The sequence below is a fragment of the Durio zibethinus genome, chromosome 25, assembly GCF_047325235.1.
Source record: "Durio zibethinus cultivar Kanyao isolate XHJ-2024 chromosome 25, ASM4732523v1, whole genome shotgun sequence".
NCBI classification, from domain to species: domain Eukaryota; kingdom Viridiplantae; phylum Streptophyta; class Magnoliopsida; order Malvales; family Malvaceae; genus Durio; species Durio zibethinus.
The window spans coordinates 15,766,580-15,793,997 of record NC_143186.1 but is presented as its reverse complement, the minus strand read 5'-3'; the positions used below and the strand labels follow the sequence as shown (position 1 = coordinate 15,793,997).

The 27,418-nt window shown below is 34.4% G+C and overlaps 3 protein-coding genes across 8 annotated transcripts; 1 reads left to right on the top strand and 2 right to left on the bottom strand.

Moving 5' to 3' along the window:
* Positions 1 to 92: 92 nt before the first annotated feature.
* LOC111275819 (uncharacterized) lies at positions 93 to 4,541 on the bottom strand. The gene is made up of 2 exons (XM_089754417.1): positions 4,343 to 4,541; positions 93 to 2,617 (listed from the first exon to the last, which is right to left on the bottom strand). The coding sequence occupies exon 2, from the start codon at positions 1,159 to 1,161 to the stop codon at positions 331 to 333; it is 831 nt and encodes a 276-aa protein (XP_089610543.1). The 5' UTR covers positions 1,162 to 2,617; positions 4,343 to 4,541; the 3' UTR covers positions 93 to 330.
* Positions 4,542 to 4,624: 83 nt separating this feature from the next.
* Positions 4,625 to 17,436, top strand: LOC111275820 (putative nuclear RNA export factor SDE5). 6 transcript variants are annotated; one of them, XM_089754415.1, is made up of 12 exons: positions 4,625 to 4,710; positions 6,123 to 6,719; positions 7,383 to 7,408; positions 7,774 to 7,851; positions 8,094 to 8,167; positions 8,306 to 8,559; positions 9,143 to 9,237; positions 9,553 to 9,609; positions 9,962 to 10,029; positions 10,118 to 10,215; positions 16,538 to 16,608; positions 16,976 to 17,436. In XM_089754415.1, the coding sequence occupies exons 2-12, from the start codon at positions 6,128 to 6,130 to the stop codon at positions 17,117 to 17,119; spliced, it is 1,557 nt and encodes a 518-aa protein (XP_089610541.1). In that variant the 5' UTR covers positions 4,625 to 4,710; positions 6,123 to 6,127; the 3' UTR covers positions 17,120 to 17,436. The 6 variants fall into 6 exon arrangements, with proteins under 6 accessions (XP_089610541.1, XP_089610539.1, XP_089610540.1 ...); XM_089754413.1 differs by having other exon boundaries at positions 7,383 to 7,480; XM_089754414.1 differs by lacking the exon at positions 4,625 to 4,710 and adding an exon at positions 4,760 to 6,037 and having other exon boundaries at positions 7,383 to 7,480.
* Positions 17,437 to 18,338: 902 nt separating this feature from the next.
* Positions 18,339 to 24,568, bottom strand: LOC111275822 (Plasma-membrane choline transporter family protein). Its single transcript, XM_022861361.2, has 10 exons — positions 24,262 to 24,568; positions 22,553 to 22,911; positions 22,299 to 22,444; positions 21,709 to 21,892; positions 21,473 to 21,546; positions 21,270 to 21,383; positions 20,258 to 20,614; positions 19,569 to 19,829; positions 18,885 to 19,112; positions 18,339 to 18,681 (listed from the first exon to the last, which is right to left on the bottom strand). Exons 1-10 carry the CDS (start codon positions 24,444 to 24,446, stop codon positions 18,496 to 18,498), a joined length of 2,094 nt encoding a protein of 697 aa, XP_022717096.2. The 5' UTR covers positions 24,447 to 24,568; the 3' UTR covers positions 18,339 to 18,495.
* Positions 24,569 to 27,418: the final 2,850 nt, after the last annotated feature.

Sequence of the window (27,418 nt, the reverse complement as noted above, 5' to 3'; positions counted from 1 at the left end):
GAATTTATAAAACAAAGAAACCAATACATGGAATATACTGTAATTGATTCTCCCAATTTCTAGATTGTTAATTGCACACACAAACACACATATATGTGCATGAGCTTGCTCTGCATTTTCTTACATTCCAAACACATGAAATGTTATACACTGAAAGTGAGATACCCTACATAGGCCAAAATAAGATGGAAATTTAAGATATTGTAAAAAAGTTCCAAAGACCATTTAAGTTTTTATTATTCTTATTCTTTTGAGCCAACAGGGTTTGATTGCAGACCTCTCAAACATCATTAGGTCTCATTAGATAATACATATAACACTTTTACTCATTCATGGCTGACTATGGTCCTCATCTGGTGGATAGGGCTCACTAAGTTTGTTGATAGCCTCTTGCATCACATTGGCAGTTTTAGATGCGGATCCTTCTGGTGTTTGTTGTCCATGGTGAGACCATGGTTGACAGTGCCCTTCATAATGGCCTGGATTGCAGTCAGTTATAGGGCCCCAAGGATGATCACCCTCAACACAATGCCCAGTTACACACCCTGGCACTACTGGGATTATCGGGATTTTTGGGATTGCTGGTATTTGTGGGATTGCTGGAATTTCTGGAATTTGTGGGATTGCTGGGATTTCTGGAATTTGTGGGATTTCTGGAATTTGTGGGATTGCTGGGATTTCTGGAATTCGTGGGATTGCTGGGATTTCTGGAATTGGTATGGTGAAACCAGGAACGCATGGAGGAACACATCCATGAACATTTCCTAAACCATGTTCTTCACCTTTCCCATACCCATACCCATGACCATTACCACCTATTCCTGATCCAATTCCCGATCCTTCACCAGACCCATAACCACTTCCCCCACTTCCAACACCTTTGCCAATACTAGATCCATGCCCACTCCCACCTCCTGACCCACTTCCACTGCCATAACCAACACCAACTCCTTCCCCGTTAGGCTTCTTCACTGCTTCATGGTGAGGAGGCTGAGGCTCCATATTTTTGTGATCATCATTGACCTGATTCAATAAGAACCTATGAGCCAAACTGAAGCCTAGGGATAAAAAAACTGACAGAATTATACATGCAGATTTTAGTGTTGGGGCCATTTGCCTACTTTTGGTCCTTTCTATACTCCACCAAATGAAGGCTGTCATTACTTTTATAGAGAAAAATTGCAAATGAATAAAGAACTAGAAATTGCATTGTTGAAAATGTTAATTGGTTTGTTCTTCTAATCCGGAATCATGGACCTTGCATGAGTAGAAATTTACGTGCCTTTAATGCAACACCAATCTCTCACTATTCATCAACCAAAACAGAAGGAAATAACAAGAAAATAAAAGAAAAGAAATCAACCCTTTCATATAGCTTAAGCCTCCTTATCAGCTCCTGAATTTAATCCATCATGAGGGAGGTTAAGCTGCACATCATTTGTTCTTTCAGTTCTGGATCATGAAATACGATAAGCATGGCCTTAAATAATGCTTTGATATTTTCATTGATAGTTTGGTTTTAGGGTGGTTTGAAAATGAAACTTCCTATTGAGTTCTGGCTACTTAGTAGTACTAATTCATCCTGGAGACAGTGATTATGGGAGATTTAAGATAAATATACTGTAATTCAGAGTTTTTCAAATTTTTTCTCTATTGCTGCTGCTTTATTCTAGAAGTGATAACTGATAACTCGAATTCATTTTATTCTGAACTTATAAAATTCAATCCAAATCCAAGATTTTTATCATCTATGAATCCCAGATTTTACCCGAGGAAGTACTAATTAGTTTGTCCTTTCTGTTGCCTCCGATGACGAGTCAAGCTTTGGCCTTCATATAACCATAATTTCATCACCTTCACTAGAATTTTCTAACGGATGAGCAGTAAACGCTGGATTGTTGGTGGAAAGTTAGACAACAGGCTTTACACTTCCCCATTCTTAGACTCACTTTTTCTTTGATTTTGTTTAAACAACCAAGAACCAGAGTGACAGGTCATTTAGCATCGGTGCCAGTTGAACCTGTTGTCCAGTACCGTCTAAAAGTATTCTTAGTCTTCATCTCAAACGACCAACCGGTAAACACATTCAACTCGACTTGTCGTTTTGCTTCTAGGAGGAAAACAACTTTCATGCTTGGGGGACAGCCAGACAGTTATGGCATTTGCTAATGGTTTATGAAATTTGAATATATACTGATTCTTATTTCCATTGGCTCATCGCAAAGAGCTCGTAATCTTCAAGAGGTTCTCATGAATATATGCAATACCAAGACGAACAAGATCGATTGCACAAGAAACGGGACAGGTGATCATTTCTCTTTCATATTCCAAGTAGAACATTCATTATTGGTCTAAGATTTTCATCCATTGAAACTCAATAATAAACAATTTATTACCACAGGAGACAAAATCCCACCAATCTGAACATCACACAGGACCCCATCGAAAATGTTGGGGAAGCTGTTTAGCAAGTTGTTACAGGTAAGTTTGTAAACATATTAGCATGTCAACATTCAAGCTTGCTCACCATTGCCTTCTGAATCCATGGCCTTTAAACTTTCAGCCATCATTTGGTCTCTGTTCCGCTTTTGTCTTTCTACAGCCACCATATACAGGCCTACAAAAGAATAAATATGAACTATCACCATGAGCCAGGAAAGAAAATAAAATATATGATTCAAGAGTCAAAAGAATTCAAATAATCGGTGCAATCATATAAATTATGCCAAGCAACAAGCGCCAAATCACAGGTCATGGTAGCGTACTGATTGCACTTCCAATTGCACAAAGCCAGAGCATCCTCATAGACCACTTATCTCCAATAACTCCTCCGGTTCCCATACCTGGCAAAACCTATTAAACTGATTAGTATAACATCAACCTAGATACCAAATATTATTGCTGACCAAGTCTAATGCATAGTGAAGATTCAAATAGACAATAATGCACACTTGGTTATAACTTTATGGTTAAACTAAACTCTTCATGTTGTATCTCTTTCTACCAAATTCATCTGCTATCATAATTTTTGCAATCAAAGAACATCAATAACTCCATTATAAGCAACCACTTGAGTTGCTGATACATTTGACATAACACCTTTTTACCTTGCATGATCAGGGATACCGGTAGCATTGCTAATGCATTTGAGATGAGGCCTCTTTAATTGTTTGATAAGGGATACCACTTGACATGAGGCCTTTTTAATTGCATAATAAGATCACAGCAGTGATCACGCTTGTTAGCTTTGGAATTGCAAAATAAGATGGTCAGAGCTCCAATTTAATATTTCTTTTGATAGATGGAGCTTTTATATATATAAAATTCACGATACAATGTGTACTCATTTGTATGCTCAAAGTGGGAGAGGTCATATGAACTTCAAATTTACACTAATTTCTTTGAATCAAAGATACTACCAACAATGTGGTTGAATTGCATAGAGTAATTTTCACAATTCCTGTAAAACATAAGAAGAACTGACGATTCATACAAAGAAAAAAGGGCAAAATAAATGGTGCAATTGTGGGGTCGAAATTCCATAAAATGTCTTTCAAAGCCAGGAAAGAACATTTTAAAAGCTCAAAATAAGTTTTGTAATTAAAGTAAATTGCAAAAAGCCTTAGTTTGAGATGAGATTTGACAAAGACCCAATCTGCTAACCATTAATTCTTAGCACTCAACAAAGATAGCATTGAACAAATGTACCGTGGATCATTCCTTCACATGTTACAGGGAGCAGAAAATAACTCAAATCTGAAAGATAATATTTTCTTTGAAAAGCAAGATACATGGACTTCAACTTCTATATCGAGTCCAACAGGTAACAGCACATATATAAAGCAACCGAGTTCTTTTTTGTAAACCTTAATAAAACAAAGAACAAGGCCTCTACAGCATTCACAGCTAACTGGAAACTTACGAAAATGAAAGAAAACAGGTTCTTAGAACACCATGTTCTTCTGTATACGAAACAAAAAACCGGAAAACAGAATTTCCTTCCGATTTAAGCACCTATGCTTTCCTGCTCCTAAATGTCATAATCTAAAAATATTTACAGCTTTTTTCTGTCATAAAATTCTACTCCGACGAACTGACTGTATTTCAAGCACACTCTTTTCATCCACTTTCTGGGAAATGAAGGTGCAAAGACATGAACTTTACAACTTTCAACACATCAAAAATCAATTTTTTTTTAAGAAGCAATTTCATATTAGAAAATTAACCAAAACCCAAATTCCAAAAACAGTTAAACCAAACAACAATTAAGTTACCAAAAACGAAACCCAGAAAAAAAAAATCATCAATTAGGGTAAATAAAGAGGAAAAAAAAAGGAATTACCTTTGAAGAAGCTAAGCTGAAAAATCCAAACTTTTTTTTTTTAATAGTGTGGAATTTTTGCTCTTGGGTATTTTTAGGGCTTTACAGCGGCAAGTGTATGGAGAGTGAAATGGCTGAAAGAGGGTTTAAAGAGAGTGTTTCTCACGCTCTTAAGCATCTCGTGGGAACTCTATCTCTCACCTACCCGCAAGTTTGCAATTTCCTCCGAATTTTTTATTTATCTAATGACGTCAGCATTCAAACTTCTATAAATACCCTCAAATTTCACTCTTTTTCTGAATAATTTTTACTTCTTTAAGAAGCTAAGCTTAACCTCGGAAAAGAAAAAAAAAAAAAAAAGCTGAAAAAGGGAATCTTCTTTCTTTCAAGTAAGCCAATGCTTCTTTCAATTCTTTTTCTTTTCTCATGCATTCACTTAGTCTTTATTATTAATCTTTTAATCCTTCATTGAGTAACTTAAAAACTTGATAAAAATGACTGCTTTTCATCAATGATCAACCTAGTTTCCTCTCCGTTTCCTAGCATTATTAGTTTGATAATCTGTTTGGTTGCTGAGAAACTGATGAACATTGAAAAGCAGAAGAAATGTGAAAGTTTTGATTTTTGTGTTTTCTTACATTTTCAATGCCAGGGTTTTTTTTCTTTCTGAAAGTTGTTCTTTTGGTCATTTATTCTGAAAGTGGTTCTTTGGTATGATAGTTAGATTTGTGTATTTTTTTCATCTGTTTGGTTACTGAGAAAGTGGAAAGAAATGATACAGAAAAAGAAAAGTAATTTCATTTATTTTCTTTTTTTTTTTTGGGCTTTTTCTAAACAGAGCTCTAAAGGAATTTAAAAGAACTCCATTTGATATTTGCTATAATTGTTTGTGATTAAGAAGTTTTATTATGATATAAAGCACATTTCTTTTGTAAATCTACATATCGATTTTACATGTCTAAGACTTGCTGTTTAGTTGAGAAAATGGAGGTAAGGATCAATATTGTGGAACAAATTGTAATGAAACTTGCATATATGGCAAAGTTAAGCAGTGTGATAGGCGATTGTTGTAAAAAATGGTTTGGCATTGCTATGAGCAGTCAAATTAATGCCAACAAATGTAATTCCAATCGCAATGCCAAACAGAAACAATATTCTTAGAATGAATTTTGATTATTTTCCCAGTAGGTTGATCTTTGAAATGAATGTCATTTGAATCTCTCTAGGCTAAGGCTGTAAATAAATTAATAATCAAAGAAAAATTGTACTTTTTTTTTTTGTTTATTCTTTATACTATAGTTACCTAATTAGCTAGATTCCCTTTCCAACTGTGTCCTGGATCGCACTCCGTATGTGATCCAAAATGTGGAAAGAGATGAGCTGCCGTTTCAACATCCTAAGGCCCAATTATCTGTTATGCTGCGTGTTTTTTATGATTCCAATACAATAAAACAAGCCAGGCAGTAACAGAAAATGGTGTGGATTTCAAAACTTGTGAAAGGATTACAAATCTGGAAAGTATATCATCACTTTTATTAAGTTTAGCTGGTCAGCTAAAATTAACCATTTTCTTCTTTTTTTTTTTTTTTGTATTTCTTTCTCAACCTTTCAATTTTCTTCAAAATAACTTGTTTTGTTTATATATTGTGATATGTATGTCTATGTAATCATCCGAGCACACAGCTATTCTGCAAACCCAAAAGCACTATAATTCTGGTAACCTTGATTTATACTCCATTGTAATTGTCTTCCTCTAATATCAAAATTTTTATGGTTTTTCCTTTTCCCCTCTTTTGTGAAGGATATATGAGAATGAAAGGAATAGCATGTGTTGCAAATCTTGATGAAGAAGCTCTCAGAAAGCTGCTTGATGTCTTTGGTACTCAGTATTCTCTTGAGGACATAGCTTCTGCTTATTACGAGGCAAAAGGAAGTGTCAATATTGCTGGTGACATTCTTTGTGCAAGACATGATGGAAGGATCTTGATTGCTAGGGCTGATGCATTTGAAAATAGGTCAGTGGGTACTAGTACAACATCTGTGGAATTGTCGTCTGGATGGGAAAGCGAAAATGCAGCATCTTTAGAATATACATCCGCCAATCCCAATGCTGGAGCATTCAAGTCAAAAAAAGGTTCTGCATCAATGGGAAGTGTTACAGGTGTGATAGGGAGAAACTATGTCAAACCAAGGCCATCAAGAAACGACTCTTCTGAGACTATGAAACCTGTGAAAATAGATTCGAAGGAATTGCCAGTCTCTACAGTATGGAGGGAAGAAGATCCATCAAATAGGACAACAAGGAATGGCTCCACAAATGGTGATCTTGAGGAATTTCTGTATGAGATGCTTGGAGATGGATTTCAACTTGACAAGTCTGTAATTCAAGAAGTATTTGGTAAATCTGCTAGCTTCCTTTAGCCTTTGAGTTGTTTACTGCTTTTGTCATGCAAGCTGCAATCTTATCTGAAAGTTTAGTGCAAAATTGCTTGTGTGTGCGTTTATTATCTTTCAATGGAGGTATAAGTTTAAGTGTGACATGATAAGTATTCAACATAATGTGATCAATTGAATTATATGAAGTGGAGTGAATATAGACAGAGGAGAGTATCTCATGTTATATTGAGTTCTGTAGTCCCAAGTATTTTTATTTCATCATCATATATGTTATCATTGACATGAAATTTCATGATGGTAATTTTTGGTTATTTGGCATGAGTTATTTTGTTCATTTATATATTTTAGATCTTGCAGTATATCAGTAATTTGTTCCATTTATTACATGTTATATTGTGTGAGTTTATCCCTCGTCTTTTCTACCTCTGTTGCTTGCTTTGGCCTTTGCTAGGATGCTATCTCTTGATGCCCTGATCTTCTCTTTTTGAGTTTTCCGCCTTCGAATTGGTAGTTTTTAGCTTCAAAAATAATGCAGTCAGCTTAAGATAAAAATTTCTCTTCATTTGTATACATGATATTGTAACTATAAAGTTATGTTTTCTTTATTGCTGTTACTTATTTGAGTTCATAATGTGCTTAATCCTGCCATTCATTTGATTTGCAGATTGTTGGGGGTTTGATGTGGACAAGGTGAAGTACTTATACCCTTTGAGCTTGAAGAGCTTTCATGAATTTAGTTCATTTCCTCTTGTTTTAAATAACGTATGTTTTTATAACTCACAAACATTCAAAGAATAATTGGGCCATAGTTCTGCATGTATTGTTTCTAAGAGACTAGATTTTAATGATGTCTTAAACTCCCGGTTTTGCTTGTGCTCCTTTGAAGAAAGCAAAAAACATTCAGTGTGTGCTGCCATTTCAACCTAAACGTTGCTATCATCCTTAAGTCATTTTATCTTCTTTATTTTATCCTTTATCTGTGTATATTTGATTACTAGTTAATTTAGCATCCCAAGCCAAGTCAATGATACCGATTTGTTTTATTGATCACATAGAGCATGGACAAACTGCTTGACTTGTCAGCTTCAACTCTAGAGAAGTCTGATGATGTTATTGGTATAGCTGCTGAAAAGGTGAGCCCAAGTTCACACATTTCTTTACCCAGTTTTTCAACAATATCTTGTAGAAATTACTATCAAATCGTGAAATTCTGATGATTCTACTGGTTCCTTTTATGGTCTATTTGCGCAACTGTTCATATTTCACATTAGGTGTGTGTTTTATATCACATTAGGTCCTGCACTTTACAGGAATATTAACTGTCAGCAAGCTTCATGCTTCTTTACTCATCTTCTCATCACAATTCTTTCAACAGTTCACAGGGATATGTCCAGATGACCAATTCTTTTTAATCCAAGACAAACCGCAATCCAAAGATTTTGCTCAAAGGTGTGTTTTCCAATTTCATTTTGTTGTACTGACTTTTTGCTGCACATCTTAACTTTCTAAAACAAAGGTGTTCTTTAGGAAAGGCTACCCTAAATTCTTTCTTATGGGCCACAATATTCTTCTTTGCATCCCTTGCAGCAAAGAAGCTACATCTATGATAAGAAATCCTAAAAGATCTTCAAGAAGAAACAAAGATAGAGTCACTATGGAGAAAGAAGTCTTAGAAGCATTGTTCACTGTTCCTGAAAGATCTGAGGAAGTACCAAAAAGAAATGGTGCAGTTAGAGTGGTGGGGAGATCAAGGGCATTTGGTAAATTGGTGACCGAACCTCTCAAGGACACAGATACCGGTCCTACAACTATTGTAAAGCTGCTGAACGTTTCCAAAGATGGTAAAGGATTTTGTCTATGCTTTTTGTAGTGAGATATTCATTGCTAATGTTCTCATGAACAACGAATAAAGTAAAGAGGATATGGCTTTAAGAGAAGGAGGTTATAAATCAACTCATTTTGTGGCCTCCCTATGACTTGGAATTGATTGGTAGTTAATTAGCATTGCTGCACTTCTGTCAGCCACAATTCATTTGTTATTTGATTACATACTCACTTACTGAATAATAAACGAAACTTTGCATACGAAATTTTTGCAATAAACATGAGTGATCTGCCCACAAAGTGTTCTCAGTTTTCCTCTAAACAAAAACACCAGGTTGGACTATGTGCTGTGGTACTCTTGGCTGCATGATAGACATACATACACCTGAGGACTAATCCATTGTACCTTAATAGCCTAGAGCTACCTTTGTACTTCAAGGTGATATATGATATCATATCAATCCAATATTTGTGAGGATGTTAAAAACCGTTCAATCTTGCAGCCTAATTTTTATTTTTTATATTGTATGATTTTGTATGTCATTTCTGTGACAACTTTTTCAAATATCTTAGCCTTCTTGTGCTTGGTTTCTGGTGCAGTGGAAGATGGACTTGATGACGATGAGAATAGCTATGATGTCTTACGACAAGCTGTGAAGGAGCATTGGATCACAATGAAAGAATACTTTAAAGCTGTAAGCTGTTTAATCTGCAAAAATTTTGGAAGATGTACTTGTTCCAACTTTTCATAGAACCAATTTAGAAAAGCAAGTCTAAAGTTGGTAAATGATGGTCATTATGCTTCTTTAATTTTAAAGAGATATACTGGGGCCATCTAATAAGTTTTGCAAGTCTTTTGCTTTGGCCACAGCCCAAGATCTTGCTTTTCCTGGCATTCATCTTGTTCTGCCCCCCCCCCCCCCCCTTTTTTTTGGCAGCATTACTTCTGTTGGATGATTTTTTTAAACTGGAATGGATGAATAGTACTAACAGTCTTGATTAACTTCCAGGCTCTTGAAGCATTTGCTGAGGGTGATAAGGCACGGGCAGCCAAACTTGTGGAGCTAGTACGAGTCAGATCTTTGCCTGTTTTAAAAGTTTTTTCCGATATCAGTGTTCAACACTTGATCAACTGAAAATAAGACGGCGATATAATAATATATATACCAGCCCTAGAAGAATTTCTTTCCTCCACATGAATTAAGATGTTTAATGCATCACGGCATGTGTTTAGAGTCAAATTTTCTTTTCCATGGTTAATCAAAAATTTTTATTAATCTGGGAATGCATTTGTGAAATACTGACTCCTATTAGATTATTGAGGCAAGTCCGCTGAGTATCCAATGTAGACAACTTTTAAAGCAGTGATATTGTTGTAAAAGATGTAATTGTTGATATTTTATTTGGGTGAATGTCTAGGGTCATTTTTTTAACAAGAAGGCCCGAGAAGCAGATGAAAGATCTGCTGAAAAGATGCTTGAAACCAGGTTGGTGCATGTTGAAATTCTTAATTCTGTTGCACAATGCTGTCTGTTGTTTCAGAAAATGGTGTCACAAGTTTGAATTTTGTTGCAGAGATGACGAAATTATATCGCTTGACTTTCGTAACTTTGAACCCAAGGAAGCTCTTAATCTTCTCAGAGTCCATTTAACCTCTGTTTCTGGCATCCCTTGTAGGTTATTGTTCTCTTCTATTTTTTAGTCTTATATGTAGAAATCTAATTCTCCTACATTAGTGCAAATCCAATTCTCCTACATTAGTGTAGCTTGATATGATTCTCCTACATTAGTGCAGATTTGATTCTCCTACATTACTGCAGCTTGATTTCTTAATTTATTTTGGGAACATTTCTCATTTACTCTTTTGATTTAATCAACTATTTTGATTGTTAAGTTTTTAGGGATTTGTTTTCATTTTAGAATAAAATAATTCTTTTTACTTTTATTTTATTTTTTGTTTTTTGTTTCATGTAAGTTGTTTCCTAATAAGGAACTTCAATGTTCCTATTTATTGTGATGTACTCCTTCATTCTAGATAGAATAAAAAGAAACAAAGACAATTGTTCTTTATGTTTTCTACCTGGTATCAGAGCAAGTCGACCTGAACCTTTAGACTGTAGCCACACGAGTTTTAATTATGGCTAGTAGGAGTGTGAACTCTTCTTCTGCAAAGTATGACATAAGGAAAGTTACAAAGAGGTAATGCTCCAACAAACCCTTCAAAACAAGTCTTCAACCTTTGGAACTAATTTGTTGGCACAAAGGTCATTTTCTAAAGACCGTAAGTGTTCAACGAGGAAATACACAATCTTGGATTGTTGATTCAGGAGAATCAGATCACATAATTGGAAATGCATCTTTTTTCAACATATATAGACCTTGCTATGATAGTTTTGCTGTAAAAATTGCTAATGGTTCTCTCTTAAAGGTGGTAGGAACATGTTCTATTATAGTTTCAAAAGACATAACACTCGACTTTGTCCTCCATGTCCCTAATTTAAACTGTAATCTACTTTCCATCAGTAAGCTTACGAATGACAGATGTTGTGTCACTAAATTTTTTTTCAACTTGTATGAATTTCAAGAATTGGGCTCGGGGAAAATTATTGGGAATACTAAGATACGTGCAGGGCTCTACCTTTTTCAAGATGATGCACTTGAGAGACTACAAAACTCTTGTACAACCTTAGCCTTTAGTTTTAGTAAGGATGACTTTATCATGTTTTAGCATTATGGATTAAGACATCCAAATATTTCATACCTAAAAAGGTTATTTCCCTTATTATTCAATAACATCTTTAAAGATTTTCAGTGTGAAATTTGTTAACTTTCTAACTTTCTAAGCACACTCGAAATACCTACCCTAGTTTTTCCTATAAATCATCTCAACCTTTTTAATGATTCACGGTGACACTTGGGGACCGTCAAGAGTTAACAATATCACAGGTTCTAGGTGGTTTGTAACATTCATCGATGATTATACTCGATTCACTTGGGTATTCCTTATGAAAGAAAAATCCGAAGTTAGGCAAATCTTTCAAAACTTCAATAGCATGGTACAAACCCTATTTCAAGCCAAAATCTAAGTCCTAAAAATTGACAATGGAAGAGAATACTTCAATTCTATTCTCGGCCCTTACCTTACCAATCATGGCATTACTCATCAAAGCTCTTACGTTGATACTCCATAGCAAAATGGGATTGTCGAATGCAAAAATAGACATTTGATAGAAGTGAGCAAATCTTTTTTGTTGACTTCCAATGTGCCTAAATAGTTTTGGGGAGAAGTTGTCTTCATTGCAACTTATTTGGTTAACCAAATGCCTTATCAAGTTCTTAGATTTAAAACACCTTGTCAAACTCTTTTTACTTCCTACCCACAAACTCGGTTGATCTCTTCTATTCTCATCAAACTCTTTGGTTGCATTGCCTTTGTTCATATTAGCCAACAAAATCGTAGCAAACTTGATCCCAAACCTTAAAATGCATCTTCCTTGGTTATTCCTTAAACCAAAAAGGCTGTAAGTGTTACTCACTAATCACAATAAAATTCTATAGCTCTATGGATGTCCCTTTCTTTAAGAATCTTCTATGCTATAGCAAGAATGATATTTGGGGGGAGAATACTGCTCAGGAATATTAATTCTTAGATGTTGACTTGCCAATTTCCCAATCAACCCTTTCAAAACTAGATTCTCAACTTACCTAATTTATTAGCCATGCAAATTTCGAAACCCAACCTATTCAGACAACTCTTAACTCTTCAAACCTTAAGATTATACAAGAAAAAGCAAAAGAACTGATAGTCTACTCAAGGAAGCAAAAACCACAGAAAGAAGTGACCTTAGCACTAAAAATCAACCTGATCTAAGTTTTCAAGAATTTGAAACTAACACAGGTAATGTCCCTATTGAATTTGAAACTGAAACTTGTGAGCCAACTGGTGACCTTGACATTCATATTACATTAAGAAAATGATTGAGATCTTGCACCTGGTATCTTATCTGCAAGTACATCTCATATGACAAGTTATATCCAAACTTTCGAGCTAACCTTGACAATGTGCAAATTCCAAAATATATTCAAAAAGCTCGTAATGAACCAGATTGGAAGGCAACAATTCTTGAAGAAATCAAGGCATTAGAGAAGAATGGGATATAGGAAATTTCAGATTTTTCCAAAGAAAAAAATCCGGTTAGATGTAAGTAGATCTTCACAATAAAGCACAATGCAGATGGAAGTATAAACAGAGTCAAAGCCAGACTTGTTGCAAAGAGGTTCACTCAATCCAATGGGATAGACTATGAGGAGACATTTGCTCTGGTAGCTAAACTCAATTCAATTAGAGTTCTATTGTCACTAGTAGCTAACTTGGATTGACCTCTCCACCATCTTGATATCAAGAATGCATTCTTAAATGGAGAATTGGAAGAGGTTGTCTACATGGAAATTTTCCCTGCTTTCAAAAAACAGCATGGGCTAAGGGTGCAAACTCCGAAAATCTTTGCATTGACTTAAATAGTTCTTCGAGCTTGGTGTAAACAGTTGGCTTAGGCAATGTAAAGGTATGGATTTCTTCAATGTCAATCTGACCGTACTATGTTTGTCAAGTTCACTAATGAAGAAAAAAGAGTTATTCTTATTGTTTATGTGGATGATATCATAATCACTGAAGACCATAAGGAAGGAATAGATGATTTGAAGAAAGTCTTTGCAAAGGAGTTTGAAATAAAGGACTTCGGATTCCTTAAATATTTTTTTGGGATGGAAGTGGATCGGTCTAAGAATGAAATATCAATGTCTCAGCGTATGTACTTGATCTACTCAAAGAAACCGGCATGATTGGATGCAAACTTGCCGAAATACCTATGGACTCAACTAATAAAATTGGAAATGAAAATAGAAGCTCTTTCACAGATAAAGGGCGATGCTAGGGGGTGTAATTGAGCAAAGTCGAGATGATACTGTGAAAATCTTGAGCTCGAGCTCGACTCCCACCTCGTGACATGATACTTGGCTCAAATTTGATCGAGTTTCATTTTCCTAGCTTAAGTTCGATTCATAATCGAAATCAAACTACTCGAGCTCGCTCGAATAGGCTCGTTTATCAATAAAAAATAAGTTTGATTTCATACTTGATTTTAAGTTCAATTACTGGTACTCGAATTCGAGCTCGAATTAAGATTTTTCAATACAAATATTTTGTATCAATTAAATCTGATATATTTCAAAATAATATCATAAAAATAAATAAATAACCTAATACAACAATCAATCCAACTTGAAATAAAATGACAAAGTTCAAAGCAGCTGAAAGCATAACCCATAAAGCAATCAACTTCCATTCAGATTATATCTAAATAAACCATTATCCAAGTTAAAATAAGAACTACAAGCCTTATTTCCAAAAAAAAGAAAAAAATGAGAAAAATGAAAACTAAAAATCTTGGCTGAACTTAAAATGAAAACAAACAAAACTTTCCAGAAAATAAAAATATAAATTTGAAATAAAACCCTCTTTTTGATAAGAACAAACAAAAAGAAATTTATCACATTTTACAAATGCAACGTGTAGGTAGCTTCAAAATCAATTCATGCCTCATATATTGGAATAGTTACAACAAACAAATAGCAAACAATGGAATCCTTCCTCAGCGAGCATGCTTATGTCAACCATGAAATTTTTATGAAGTGATTACTTAAGGTGTTTTTTGCTAAAAACGTCTTAAATAATTGCCTCTATTTTTGTATTAGGGATTCTTCAAGGCATTTTTTTCCAGAAAATGCCTTGAATAATCTTTTACAAAAACGAAAATGAGGTTATTCAAGGCATTTCTGGTTAAAAATGCCTTTAATAATCCCTTAGTAAAAAAATTTAACAGGATTATTCAAGGTGTTTTCTAACAAAAAATGCCTTGAATAATCCATAAAAAGAAATTTGTGAGGGGATTATTTAAGGCGTTTTTGGATAGAAACGCCTTGAATAATCCCATTTAATTTTTTTAAGGGATTATTTATGGCATTTTTGGCTGAAAAAGCCTTAAATATTCTCACTTCAATTTTTTTAAGTGAATATTCAAGGCAGTTTTTGCCAAAAACACATTGAATAATCCACTCATAAAAATTGATAGGGATTATTCAAGGCATTTTTGGCAAGAAACACCTTTAATAACCCCATTCAATTTTTTTAAAGGATTATTTACGGTGTTTTCTATTAAAAAACATCTAGAATAATCCATAAAAAATGTAAGGGGATTATTTAAAGTGTTTTTGGCCAAAAATGGATTACACCTTAAATAATCCACTCATAAAAATTAATGAGAATTATTCAAGGTGTTTTTGACAAAAAACGCTTTTAATAATCCACTCAAAAAAAAAATTTTGTAAGGATTATTTAAAGCATTTTTTAGCTTAAAATGTCATGAATAATCCCCTTCAATTAAAAATTGAATTATCTAAGTTTTCATCATATATGCCAAGGATAATATAGTAATTATTCAGGATTTAATATATGTGGATTTTCCCAACTATATGAGTGAATCTGAATATGGGATGCCCTGAAAATGAAAGAAAACCCCGAGTATCACATTTTCTTAGGGATCACACTTTCTCCCGAAATCTATAATTCCGCGAACCAAACGCCCCTTTAAGGTTTTTAAGTATGTATATATATTTAAAGGTAAAAAACTGAATTAGTAATAAAATATTAAATATATATATTAAAAATAAAAAACTCGATTAGGCTTACGAGCCACTTAAGTCGGATATTAAAATACTCAAATTCGGCTCGTTTGATAACTCGAGCTTGAGCTTAGCTCGACAATAATCGAATTGAATTCGAATTTGTTTCGAATCGAGCCCGAATAGCTTGTGAGTATATATGTCTCATTTACACCCCTAGGCGATACCAAAGACTTGTTGGGAAGTTTATTTACCTCTTCCACACACAGCTTGATATCGGGTTTATGGTAGGGATGGTGAGTAGATACATGAATAATCCAACAAAGGAGCATCTCAAGGCTGTTTATTGCATCTTACAGTACTTAAATAAGAGTACAAGTGAAGGTCTATATTTTAAGAAGTCAATGGATGAGGCAATCGAGGTGTACACAGATGCTAACTAGGCTGGATCAGTAATAGATAAAAGATTCACTACTGGATATTGCACTTATGTTTGGGGCAATTTGGTCACTTGGAAAAGTAAAAAGCAAGCTGTTGTAGCTATGAGTAGTACTGAGGCTGAGTTTAGAGCAATGTCCCATGGTATTTGTGAAGGAATTTGGCTAATGAGGTTACTTGGATAATTAAAAGTTCAAACTGTGACATCTATGACACTATTTTGTGACAATAAGGCTACTATAACTATTACCAAAAATCCTATTTATCATGATAGGACCAAGCACATGGAGCTGGACCGACATTTCATAAAGGAAAAGATAGAAAATAGGTTGGTCAAACTGACCCATATCCCTACTAGTTCACAAATTGCAAATATTCTGACTAAAACTCTTCTTAGAAGCATTTTTGACGGATTGAAATCCAAGTTGAGTATGATTAACATTCATAACCCAACTTAAGGGGGAGTGCAGAAATCTGATTCTTCTACATTAATGCAGATCCAATTCTCCCACATTAGTGTAGCTTGATCTGATTCTTGTACATTAGTGCAGATTTGATTCTCCTATATTATTGTAGCTTGATTTCTTAATTTATTGTGGGAATGTTTCTCATTTACTCTTCTAATTTAGTAAACTATTCTGATTTTTTAGGAATTTGTTTCTATTTTAGAATAGAATAATTCTCTTTTTATTATTTTTTGTTTTCTGTTTCATGTAAGTTATTTTCTAATAAGGAACTTCACTGTTCGTATTTATTTTGATGTACTACTTCACTCTAGATAGAATAAGAAGAAACAATGACAATTGTTGTTTAAGTTTTTTCACAGTATTTTATTTAAGTAAACTGCCATGACTTCATATTTACTCATCTTACCAGCTATTAAGTGCCTGAGGATTATAGTGGGAACCATTGAAGAAGATACCAAAAAAGGGGCTCGAAGACGACTGGTATGAGCTTTTCTTTTAAAAAGGTTTCATTTTTTAAGATATTTAGATAGAAAGCACCTTTGTTAAATTCAGCCGAGATAGAACCCATCAACTGTAAATGAGCTTGAATCCCATGAAAAGACATCCTAATATTTATATCAGTTTCTCAAGACTCAGTCCTGATATTGCAATAACTGGTATGATTGTATTGGTGAGTATATCAACTAAACTCTTAACATTGTTTAGCAATTCATATCTTATACACTTGCAAGTTAACTTTTGTTTAATCTTCTGATCGATATTGCAAATGAGCTTGTTGTAATGCTCTATTTTATGTATATTTATGTTATGAGTTAAGAAATTAGCGCTTTAAAATTTTCTTTTGCAGATTATGAAACAACTGGAGAAGGAATCGATTAAATGGAATGAGGAAGAGAATGGTCGGATAATATCAATTCGAGTTGATGTAATCAACCCAAAGCTCCTGAGTTTTGCAAAGAAGAAGAATGAGACAAACATGGGATCCTCCTAAATCATTTCGAGGCTTTTGGCAACACAGGGCGTGACTATAGCGATAACGTCATAGAGGAAGATTGAACACTTGAACAACTTAGCCAAAACCTGGCAATGGTTTTTTTTTTTTTTTTGTTTAATTCAAAATTCTAAATAAAGTGTTAATGTTGAATTTTGTCCTTTTTTCCCTTGGTTTTCTTACGAGCATGGTGGTATATCCTGGGGTTCATGCGTCTTCCATAGCTGCAATATCAAAACATTGTTTGAACGCATTTGACATCGATACAACAGCAAATGTTTTTTCAGTTAATAAAATTTTTGCATGATATTTTTGAAGTGGTTGTTAGAAATAATACCTTATTGCCTATTTCTTAATGTATATGGAATTGAGGATAAGAGCCTTGTCCCCATTTATACAGTAGCAAGAGAGGAGTCACAATCCAGCATCATCGGTTGGGAAATAGTGGCCAAATATCCTTTGAGAGGTATTTTCTTAATTTATTTTTCTCCCTGGTACAACATATTCAAATCGAAACTGTGCAAGCACATGGCAAATCTTCGAAGTCTAGCCAACTTTCGGTTTGACATTCTCTTCTGCTGGCTGGCCACCCTTTGATTTTGGGCGATATTTTTCTAGAATAAAGTGAGCCTATACATCAAAGTAAAGCTGAAGGAATGGTGTCCCTCTTTGGCTCTTTCAATAATGCTGCCATAAAAGTTTGATTGGATAAGCACCGCACATGGCCAGTGGTCACCACGTCATAGAGTGAATTTGAAGAGAATTTTCCCCTTCCCCTTCCCAAAAGGAAATTTAGAACAGACAAGATTCATCAATGGTGCAGTTGGGCCTTTGTGGCTTGCTTTTAGATATGATAATTTGTATTTTGTTTGATTATTTTATGTCATATATGTATAAAATACAATAATATTATATTATAATTCACTTGATACATAAAATATCAATAGATTTTTATTTTTTTGAATTTATATAAAAAATTTTATTTAAATTTTAAATTGTATCATTTTTTTTATTTTTTCATATCATATCATATCATATTATCATCGTTGTCATATCATACCATGTTATCATTCGTTGTCATTGTGTGGTGTTAGTGTATTTTATTTAAAATTATCAAAATCTAATTATTTTTAAGTATTTTGGGATTATGGTCGATACCATAGTTCACTCTGATTCACATAAGAGAACTAAATAATGATGTATCAGCCGATCCATCACATAAGAGAACCAGACATGGTGCTTATCAAATATATACAACAAAGGACTTAAAAGATTCATGCAAAAAGAAACCAGAAATGGAAATGATAACCAGAAGGTAAGAACACTATATTATATTAAGGATTCATGAAGTCTATTGAAAATTACACAAAATATGATCATTGAGTAAGCCTCTGCATCTCATTTTGGTCATTGAGAGTTTCAATGAGAAGGGGAGGTGCATATTGGGCTGTTCCCTGGTGCTCCTCTGAATCCTGGCAGAATGAAAGAATTATGGTATCGATCGACATCTCCACCACGGCAAAGAAGAGAGTTGCAACTACATAACCAAGAGCCCAACAAACCTGCAAAAAACACAATGCAAGCAGGAATTTTAACACTAGCTATCAGAATAACTTTAGAAAACTGCAAGCAGCAAAAAAACGATTTCATATCATTGAAAATTTGAGCTTAATATGTTTGCTTGCTCATGGTTCATGCATGTATAAATGTCAATCTCTCACCTAAAAAAATTACAATACTAAAGTCCAAAGAATAGAAAACATACCAGCACAGGAAGCAAAGGGGAGGATATTTTGTTATGAGAAGATCTATACTTGTGGGCATCCAACATGAGGAAACCAAAAACAGCACTTGAAAGGCTGACACACAACTTCCCAAGAAATAGGATAACATCTCCTATTACATTCACCCTCCCTATTCGCAGGATGTTATTCATGATCAATTCTGTTGCAATTGCAGAAGCTCTACAGAAGCTTTTCCCAGTTATAGCAATCTGTAAGAACAAGTTAACATTCAAGATAAAGTTCAGAGTGGCCACACAACAAGAAATAAATCCACAAAACTTGGGCAAATAGATTCCTAATTAGGTCTAAGTGCAAGATGATAAGTCCTATAACAAAGTTCTTGAATGTGTGAACGAAACAAGAGATTACAACATTGGCAGTTGTAACAACAAAAGTGATACGAATGATGAAAAAGAGCTGGCTTTTGCAAATTTTTTGTTCTTTTACTCCTCATTGACCACCAGCATCAACTTGTTAGGTTTCCATGGGAAGGCTGGTGTAAGGCATTTCCCAGACAGAAAAGCAAACATAGAATTTCATTTTCCTCTATTCCCTTTTCTTTTTTTAGGATAGTCAGATACAAAAAATAATAATAATAACGTACAAGCATTTGGAAAATGTATGGATATGTTTAGTTTTATTCAAAACTAGTTCTGGAAGAATACCATTATATAAGCATTGCGATTCACTGATTTGATTGTCCACTGAACACATCTCAAACATCCCTGTGAAGTATGATATCCCATCTTTCCAAACCAACTATCTGGTGTAGTACCAGCAACTTTGAGTTTACGACGAATTGACTCAAGAATGAAACGAATTGATTCTACAAAGGATACAATCAATGATCCAAGGGCCACAGACCCAAGGCTGTATCGTATAAGCCGCTTCATAGAGGCAAAAACAGGAAGAAATGGGATCTCTGGCTGCAAGAGTGAACCACAGAAATATTCAGGGAAGAATAAATCATCAGGAATAAATACCTCCAAAAAGAAAAGGAAAAAAAAAAGGAAATAGAGACATAAAATTCTTAAGTAAGATAATGTGCACACTTATAAATATATTCTTTATTGTGTTACTATATTACTTACAAATATATACAAAATAATTTCCATATTACTTAGAAATAGATACGAAGTAAACTAAAGAATATGTCAATCTTGCAAAAGCAGTTCAACTATAACTTTAAGATCTTTGGCATTTGTATAAAACCCAGCTTCGGGTTTTGCTTGATTTGGGAGGTTCTAAACTGTTTGCAGAGTGGCTGTCTACAACCATGACCACCAGCATAGAAATTTGTATACAAACAGCATGTAATGTATACCTGTGAAACTATAAAGTGGTAGTAGCTTACCGATGTTTCACCTCGAGCCCAATAGTAAGAGGCAACAGAACCAGCAATCACAGTTGAAGAACATGCTATGAAAAATTGTGTAGCCCAGTAACACCCAAACAGGTGGAAGAAGATGGCAACAGCAATATGAGGAGTGTAATGGATGCTATAACCACAGCAACGATCACAATTAACCTTTTTTGACTCAAGATCATAAGCACAGCAGTTGGTATTACAGTTGTCTTGGATGACCTGACCAGAACTGAAAAGATGGAGAGCAGCTGATATCCAGAACATGTAAAAAATAGCAAGAATCGCATATGGTATGATAGGAAAAATGATCAGTGCTTGTGCTTCTCCTATGACCTTTGCAGCAACCTGCATTCGGTTGGAAGGATAATATCATCTTTAGCTCTTTTTTATATTATGAAACCAAAATGACCATTATAACAAAACAAAAACCAAAGAACACCATTATAGACCAAGGAAAAGTAAAGAGCAAGAATAGGCACTGGTACAACCTAAAACGGGAAAATGCATGATTAGAAGGAGGTTTATCTTGTCTATCCAGATGCACCATTGGCAATATCAGAACTCACACTAGAGAAAACATTTGGGTTCTAGAACAGGGATTTTTATGCGGCCTATTGCTCAATCTCACAGAAGCATCCAGCTTCTGCTGTACAAGTGCTAGCCTAGATTAGTACTTGACATCTAGGAAGACACAAGATGTAACTTGGCACTTCCATCCTCCAAAGAAATTCTTAACTGTAAGTCACAAAGAACTCAACATCTAGGAACAAACAGAAGTGTGTGTCTTAAAAGACTATTCTAAGCCACACTAGCTGATGCAAACGCAAATCACTTTAAAACATCATGATCTAAGTAATTGAATCATTTGCATGCCCCTAGATGCAGAAAGCACTATTTTTTTCTTTTCCTTTCTTTTCAGAGCCATGTCAAATTATCTAACAGTATAGGTTTCAGAAAGTCTGGTCCTCCTCACAACATATGATAACTAAATCATACTTGCCTTCAGGACCGATGTTGCCATTAGGATGCGGCGAACAATTGCAATAGATGTTAGGATGGAAACAACCATAACAGATGTCATAAGAATGGCAACAGCACGTAGATGATTTAGTTCCTGAAAGAAGCAAATCTTTAGCATGTACAAAATACAAATATACCAGTTATTATTAAGGCTACCTAATAAAGATAAAAACAATAACCCACCCGTCCATAAACATGTATGTATGGATCATGCTCACCAATGATAGGGGAGATGGCATCATTCCCAATCCATCCAGCTAAAAAGCAAGAAGAACAAGATAAATTTAGTATTTTATTGAAACTAGTAGTTCTCCTTGCATTCAAATACATACACGAAACAAATTAAACTATTTCTAGTATGAATTCTGAATTTATAGTATCTGGTAAAGAATACTAAGAGGTAAGAGGAATACTTTAACCTTTTAAGTAGTAAAACATTGTAACTGTTATTATGAGAATGTTAAAGAGGGCAACTGTGATCCATGGCATTGCAGTAACAAAATGGCGAATCATTAACAGCCATACTACTGACAGAAATAGTGGCAAGAGCCCTCCACAAACTATCAATACTGGCCATGCCTTTCCAATATCAGCCATGTAACGCTGCAATAATACATGAGATTAACTTTAAAATCTAGAATATGTAAATTCATATTTCATAAAGTTAGATAATAACACTTTTCATTTGTTCGTCATAATAAGTATTAAATAAGCAACCACATTGAGGATTGCTTTGCCCAATAACCAATAAGTTGACAGAACCTAGAAGTACATACGAGGATAAATTACAGAAATGTAGTAACAAACTCGTCATAAAGGCAAAGAAGAGTAATCATAGTTTATTGATAAATCTCAAGGAGTTAACAGTTCAAACACAATCTCTCTCTCTCTCTCTCTCTCTCTCTCTCTCATCCCCAATCAAAACAAGCTAGGCAGGAAATTGATATAGGCAAGATAATTAAGATACATCCTTGATAAGAATAAATGTTTTGCAGGAAAGTTGCTCAACCTTTAAGACAGATGACCGAGAATTGATGGACCTGTGAATGGATTTATCTATTACAATATCCTCATTGATTTTCACTCCACCCATCTGTTGCCAATGCCGCAAAGATGAGTTTGATGCACGAGCAATGAATTGGCAGCTCCAGTAAACTGGAAAAGCATACATTAAATAATTCATAAGATGGTAAAAGAAAATGCATGTATGCTTTGATGCAATAAATATTAAACTATAAAACAAGAATTTTCAGTTATACCTACCATTCACACTAGGAAATATAACTGGGTAACATGGACCCTGGAGTTGAAGGGAAGCATTTCTCATTTCTGGTGTAAGGAATTCATAATAATCGTAATTTCTATCGATCCAGTCATCCATTGAAAGGCGGATATCCCCTTCTGGATAATCACAGACCCAATTTAGAGAATCTTCTGATGGAATAGGGCAATCCAACAAGCATATGCTCCGAGCATCAGACAATTTGAATTGGCTGTCCTTCACGCCACTTTGATAAACTTGATTTGGATTCAACCAATACTTGAGTTCCAACTCACGAAGACCTGGATCAGCGTGTTTGTCACCGCATAAATTCCCTTTGTAGTCTAGGCCATATGTAAGCCTGATATGCCATCCAACATAGAAAAATTATCAAAATCACAATAAAGAAAATAGAAAAAGCTGAATTGAAAAACATAGAGTAAGAAGTAGAATAAGCAAAACAAAACGAAGGTACAATACATACATGAATAGGCAAACAGCACCATATAGAACTCATGCCCCAAAGAAATGGAAAGAAAATTTTTTTTCCACAAAATATCAGTAATTTTCATTGGTTCCAAGGCCAAAAGTGTTTTCTAAATCTAAATGAATAGTTCTGTAACTAACTCTACATTACTTCTAAGATAAGGTGCCGATGGTCAAGCGGCCAAACTATGACACCGCCAATCTCATAATTGGAAAATGTGAGGTTACAATATGATATATAAGGAAAGACTTAAGCCCATAGTTGTGAGGCATCTTTTATAGAACAAAACCGCAAAACCTTCAACGTAAAGTGGACAATTCCATGCAAGTTAAGTGCAGGTCTCAACATAAACTCAGGTTTGTTACATTCAAATAACTGAAACCAGAACATATATAGGTACTAGTACTCTACAATTAAAATCCCAAAGTACCAAGAAATGCCACAGCCTTACGTATTGATCATCTCTAGCTCAGCTAAGTCCCTGCAATTCTCATCTTTAATCCTGTTTACAAATAGATCAGTTAACTGGTTACTAACTACTAGGCGCAACTCTGAAGTTTAGTAAGTATCTACATTTATTCCATAGCCACTGCCTCTTGTCTGCTTCAAAAACCAACAAGAGGGTTTATGATGATTTATCCAAACAAAGTGAAGGTTGACATACAAGTCTGAACCAATTTAATTATCAAAAAGGTGAAACCTGAAATTAGATACAACTACAAGTATCATCTGAAAACATAATTAAGAGCCTGGTTTTGGTATTACAAGAGTGGCAGCCCCGCATTCATAACTTCTGTATGATCGTGCAACCATTTTTCCTACAGGGAACTTCTAATTATCTAGTATGGCCTTTACAAGCTAAGATGGCAAATGACGCTATCCGCAGTTATCATCTCCCTGAGAAGAAGCTATAAACATATAACTAAGAATCGGTGATTGGTAGTTAACATCTACAATGGAGTCAAAAATTATTCTAGAACAAATTCAAGTCAATTTTTTACCAAAAGACTCATAAAGAGACCCATCAGAGCTAAACTATAAGGAAACCAAATGAAGGAATCCATTTAAGAGATAAACAAAACATACCATAAAAACCCCAATAAACTGCAATCTATGCCAAAATAAAATATGCCCATTTTGAGATTCAAAAAAAATATTAAGTGGGTAAGGCTTATAAAAGGAAATAAAGTAAAATAAAATAAAAAAGAAGGAAAGAAAGTTTACCTTGATGGGTTTCCTTGGTTAAACCCAAAGCTGGAGTTAACAATCATAGCAACCCAAAATGCTATAAAAATAACAAGAAAAGCAACATCTCTACATTTCCTATTGTGCCTAATGATCCCTCCAATTTGTGTAGTTCCATCACTTGATGGATACCTTCCTATCACTGCCCCCAAAGGACCCCTCATTTTTTCTTAGAATTAAACAAGAATTTTAGAATGGGTAAAGGAAGGGAATTTGCAGAGCCAGAGAGAGAAAAGGGAGAGCTTTTTGAAGAGTGGAGTGGAAGCTTAGGAAGTGTGAAACTAGGTAGAGAAGAAAGGGCTTTAGATTGGAATAATTTTTAATGTATTTTTAGTTTTCATTTTAAGACAAAGATTTGTTACTTTTGAATAAAAAAATATTAGTTATTGTCTTAAGAGTCCATGTCTGGTCGTGGCTTAGATTTTGACTGTCCTGTTGGCTTGGCTTGAGAGCCTTCGTTTAGATAAATGTCTTGCACTTGTTTTAATTAAATTTTAATGCCGGGTTAAAAGACAAATAGAGATTGAGGTGTCTGAAGCTGTTTTATGAGCCGTTTAGCCATATAGCCAAAGACAACAAATCCACTAATAAAACTAGCCATTATGGAACTATCTTTTTTAATTAATCTTTATTCTTTGTTTATAATTATATTCGTAATATAAATATCTTGCGCCGCTCCTTTGAAAAGGACATTACTATATATCAGTGGACTTTTTTTGTCCTACATATTCCCTTCTCTCAAAACCGTTGATCTTCTTCAAAAGTGTTTTTGGTTCACTTTTCAAGATCCATCCAACGGTGGAGAAACATGGCTAAAATTTACCCCTTTTCTTGTCTTTTCTTTCTTTGTGGGGTAAAAATGGGAACTTGATAAATTGATTTCATTTCACTTAGCACAAGGAATCTTAGCCCACAGTCAGCATTCCTGGTGACAAAGGCTTGTCCGGATCTGTTGATTTCTACAGTGGGTTAATTTTTAATTTTTATTTTTTACAATTTTTCTTGAACAGTCTGTCATGCATGTTCTTTTTAAAGGCCCAAAGGTGGTTTTGAGTCTTGACTAATGAAGGGCTTGTTTGGTTATAGGGACTTTGAGAATGCAGTTTCCTTTGAAGAGAGAAAGAAGACATATAGAAGAAGATGACTATGATGATGGATCATATGGAGAAGACGAAGAAAAGGTAAGATTTTTCATTTTTAAGCTTACTGAATAAGTGCATGTTCGGTTACTTATCTCCTCTAATATATTTATACATTTCTGAATTAACCCAATTTTTTTGCAAAAATAAAAGTACCCGTTGTTTTTTTCTGTTGGATTTGATCTTGAATGATCATTTTCACCCATTTGTAGCAGGAAATAGCTTTAAAAATGATGCCTTTTCCCTCTTTCTTCACCATGTTTCTTAACAGTACAGTATTTTGTAATTGTGACATTTTTTCTGAGAAAATGTATGTTTATTATTCAGTCTCCTGACATGGATGTAGATAGAATCAGTTACTTGCCAAACAAAGTTCTTTGCCACATCATTTCCTTTCTACCAGCAAAACTTGCAGTGAGAACAACCATTTTATCCCGTAAATACAGATACCTGTGGGGTTCTGTTCCTGTTCTTGACTTTGATGATACATTGTTGTTCAATGGTAGCAATGGTGGTGTTCATGGGATAGGAGGTGTGTGAATCTTGGACACATACATTTCGTCTTCACTGCAGTAGGCGTCATAGTTTTCATCTTAATGCGTGGATTAACAATGCTTTATCTCTATCTCTATATTACAAAAGTAGCAAGTGATTTTTGGTACGTAGTTGAGTACACCGTCACCTAATATTAGCTAGTGTGCTCAATCTCTCAAGAATTGCAAACCAAATAATAAAACAATGTCTTGGGGGTGATCAGGAATTCCAAACTAATTTATGCCAAACCACAGTGGGTTATTTATTGCCTAATCCAGTTCCATGAATCTGAAAGTATAAATTTGTCAAACTTTGATGCCTAGCATCCTCTTCTTCAGTAAAGGTGAGGCTAGCCAACTCCTGCTGCAAATCCCGTATCCGTAATGGAATAGTGAGATTCTGGGTCCAATCATTTGTTAAGAGAGTAGAGGCCACAGTTGCATTGCAAGAATTGCAACCTGTGATATTATATTCATACATCTAAGCCTACATAAAAAAATAAAAAAGTTAAGATAAATAATATAAAAAATGCAAAATAAAAAGCATGAAACTTATCCAAAATTAAGTGAAAAAGATTACTATAATATTGGGAATTTGATAAAGTTAATTCACCCAATCTAATAGGTTGGCGGAGAGGATTTATAATAATGTTAACAAAATTTATTAATTGTTGTTACCGGATAAAGTTTAATAACAAAAAAATACTATACATTATTTAAAATGATGATTTAGATCTCTGTTTTTATTATTCACAATTCCACATTAATCTATATAAAAGGCAAAATTATTTTTGATATTTTATTCATTAAAACTGAAATCAACTCGTACTCAAGCTCGAAGCCAGAGGGCGAAGATGTAATCAGCTCCTTGCCAGATGTTGTTCTTTGTCACATCCTGTCCTTCCTACCAGCAAAACTTGCAGTGCCAATGAGCATATTATCGCAAAGATGAAGGTTTCTCTGGGCTTCCGTCTCTGTTCTTGACTTTGATGTTCCATCCCGACAAAGGTGGTGTCTACGGGATAGGAGGTGTTGAGTCAGACTGAATCTTGTACGCATACATTTCGTCTTAATTGCTGCAGGCGTCGTAGTTTTCATCTTAATGCATGGATTAATATTGCAATATTAAAACGTAAAGTACAAGCGCTTGATCTTTGTATTGACATGTAAATAGACTACAAGCTTGTTGCTCCTTTTGCCAGTCAAAATTAGGTGGCTTTGAAACTGGGAAGACATCTTGAACTAGATATTTATGGAATATAGATCACGACCATAACCTTTAATATAAATAATGTTTTATAATTATTGTATTATTATTAATCAATTATAATTTAAAATTATATAAATTTATTAAAATTTTATATGAAATTTATGCTCATAAATAGTGCTCCCCATATAACTTTTTATTTTAATTCAATAATTGTAAGATTGTAATAACAAAATTAAATAAAATGAACCCAATAA

Coding starts and splice junctions, on each gene's coding strand:
- LOC111275822 (XM_022861361.2), bottom strand. CDS start 24,446: ATGAGGGGTCCTTTGGGGGCAGTGATAGGAAGGTATCCATCAAGTGAT. Junction 21,384..21,472: donor ACATACATGTTTATGGACGG/GTGGGTTATTGT, acceptor TGCTTCTTTCAG/GAACTAAATCATCTACGTGC. Junction 19,830..20,257: donor GGGCTCGAGGTGAAACATCG/GTAAGCTACTAC, acceptor TCACTCTTGCAG/CCAGAGATCCCATTTCTTCC.
- LOC111275820 (XM_089754412.1), top strand. CDS start 6,092: ATGGTTTTTCCTTTTCCCCTCTTTTGTGAAGGATATATGAGAATGAAA. Junction 7,852..8,093: donor TTGGTATAGCTGCTGAAAAG/GTGAGCCCAAGT, acceptor TTCTTTCAACAG/TTCACAGGGATATGTCCAGA. Junction 10,216..16,537: donor CTCTGTTTCTGGCATCCCTT/GTAGGTTATTGT, acceptor TCATCTTACCAG/CTATTAAGTGCCTGAGGATT.
- LOC111275819 (XM_089754417.1), bottom strand. CDS start 1,161: ATGACAGCCTTCATTTGGTGGAGTATAGAAAGGACCAAAAGTAGGCAA.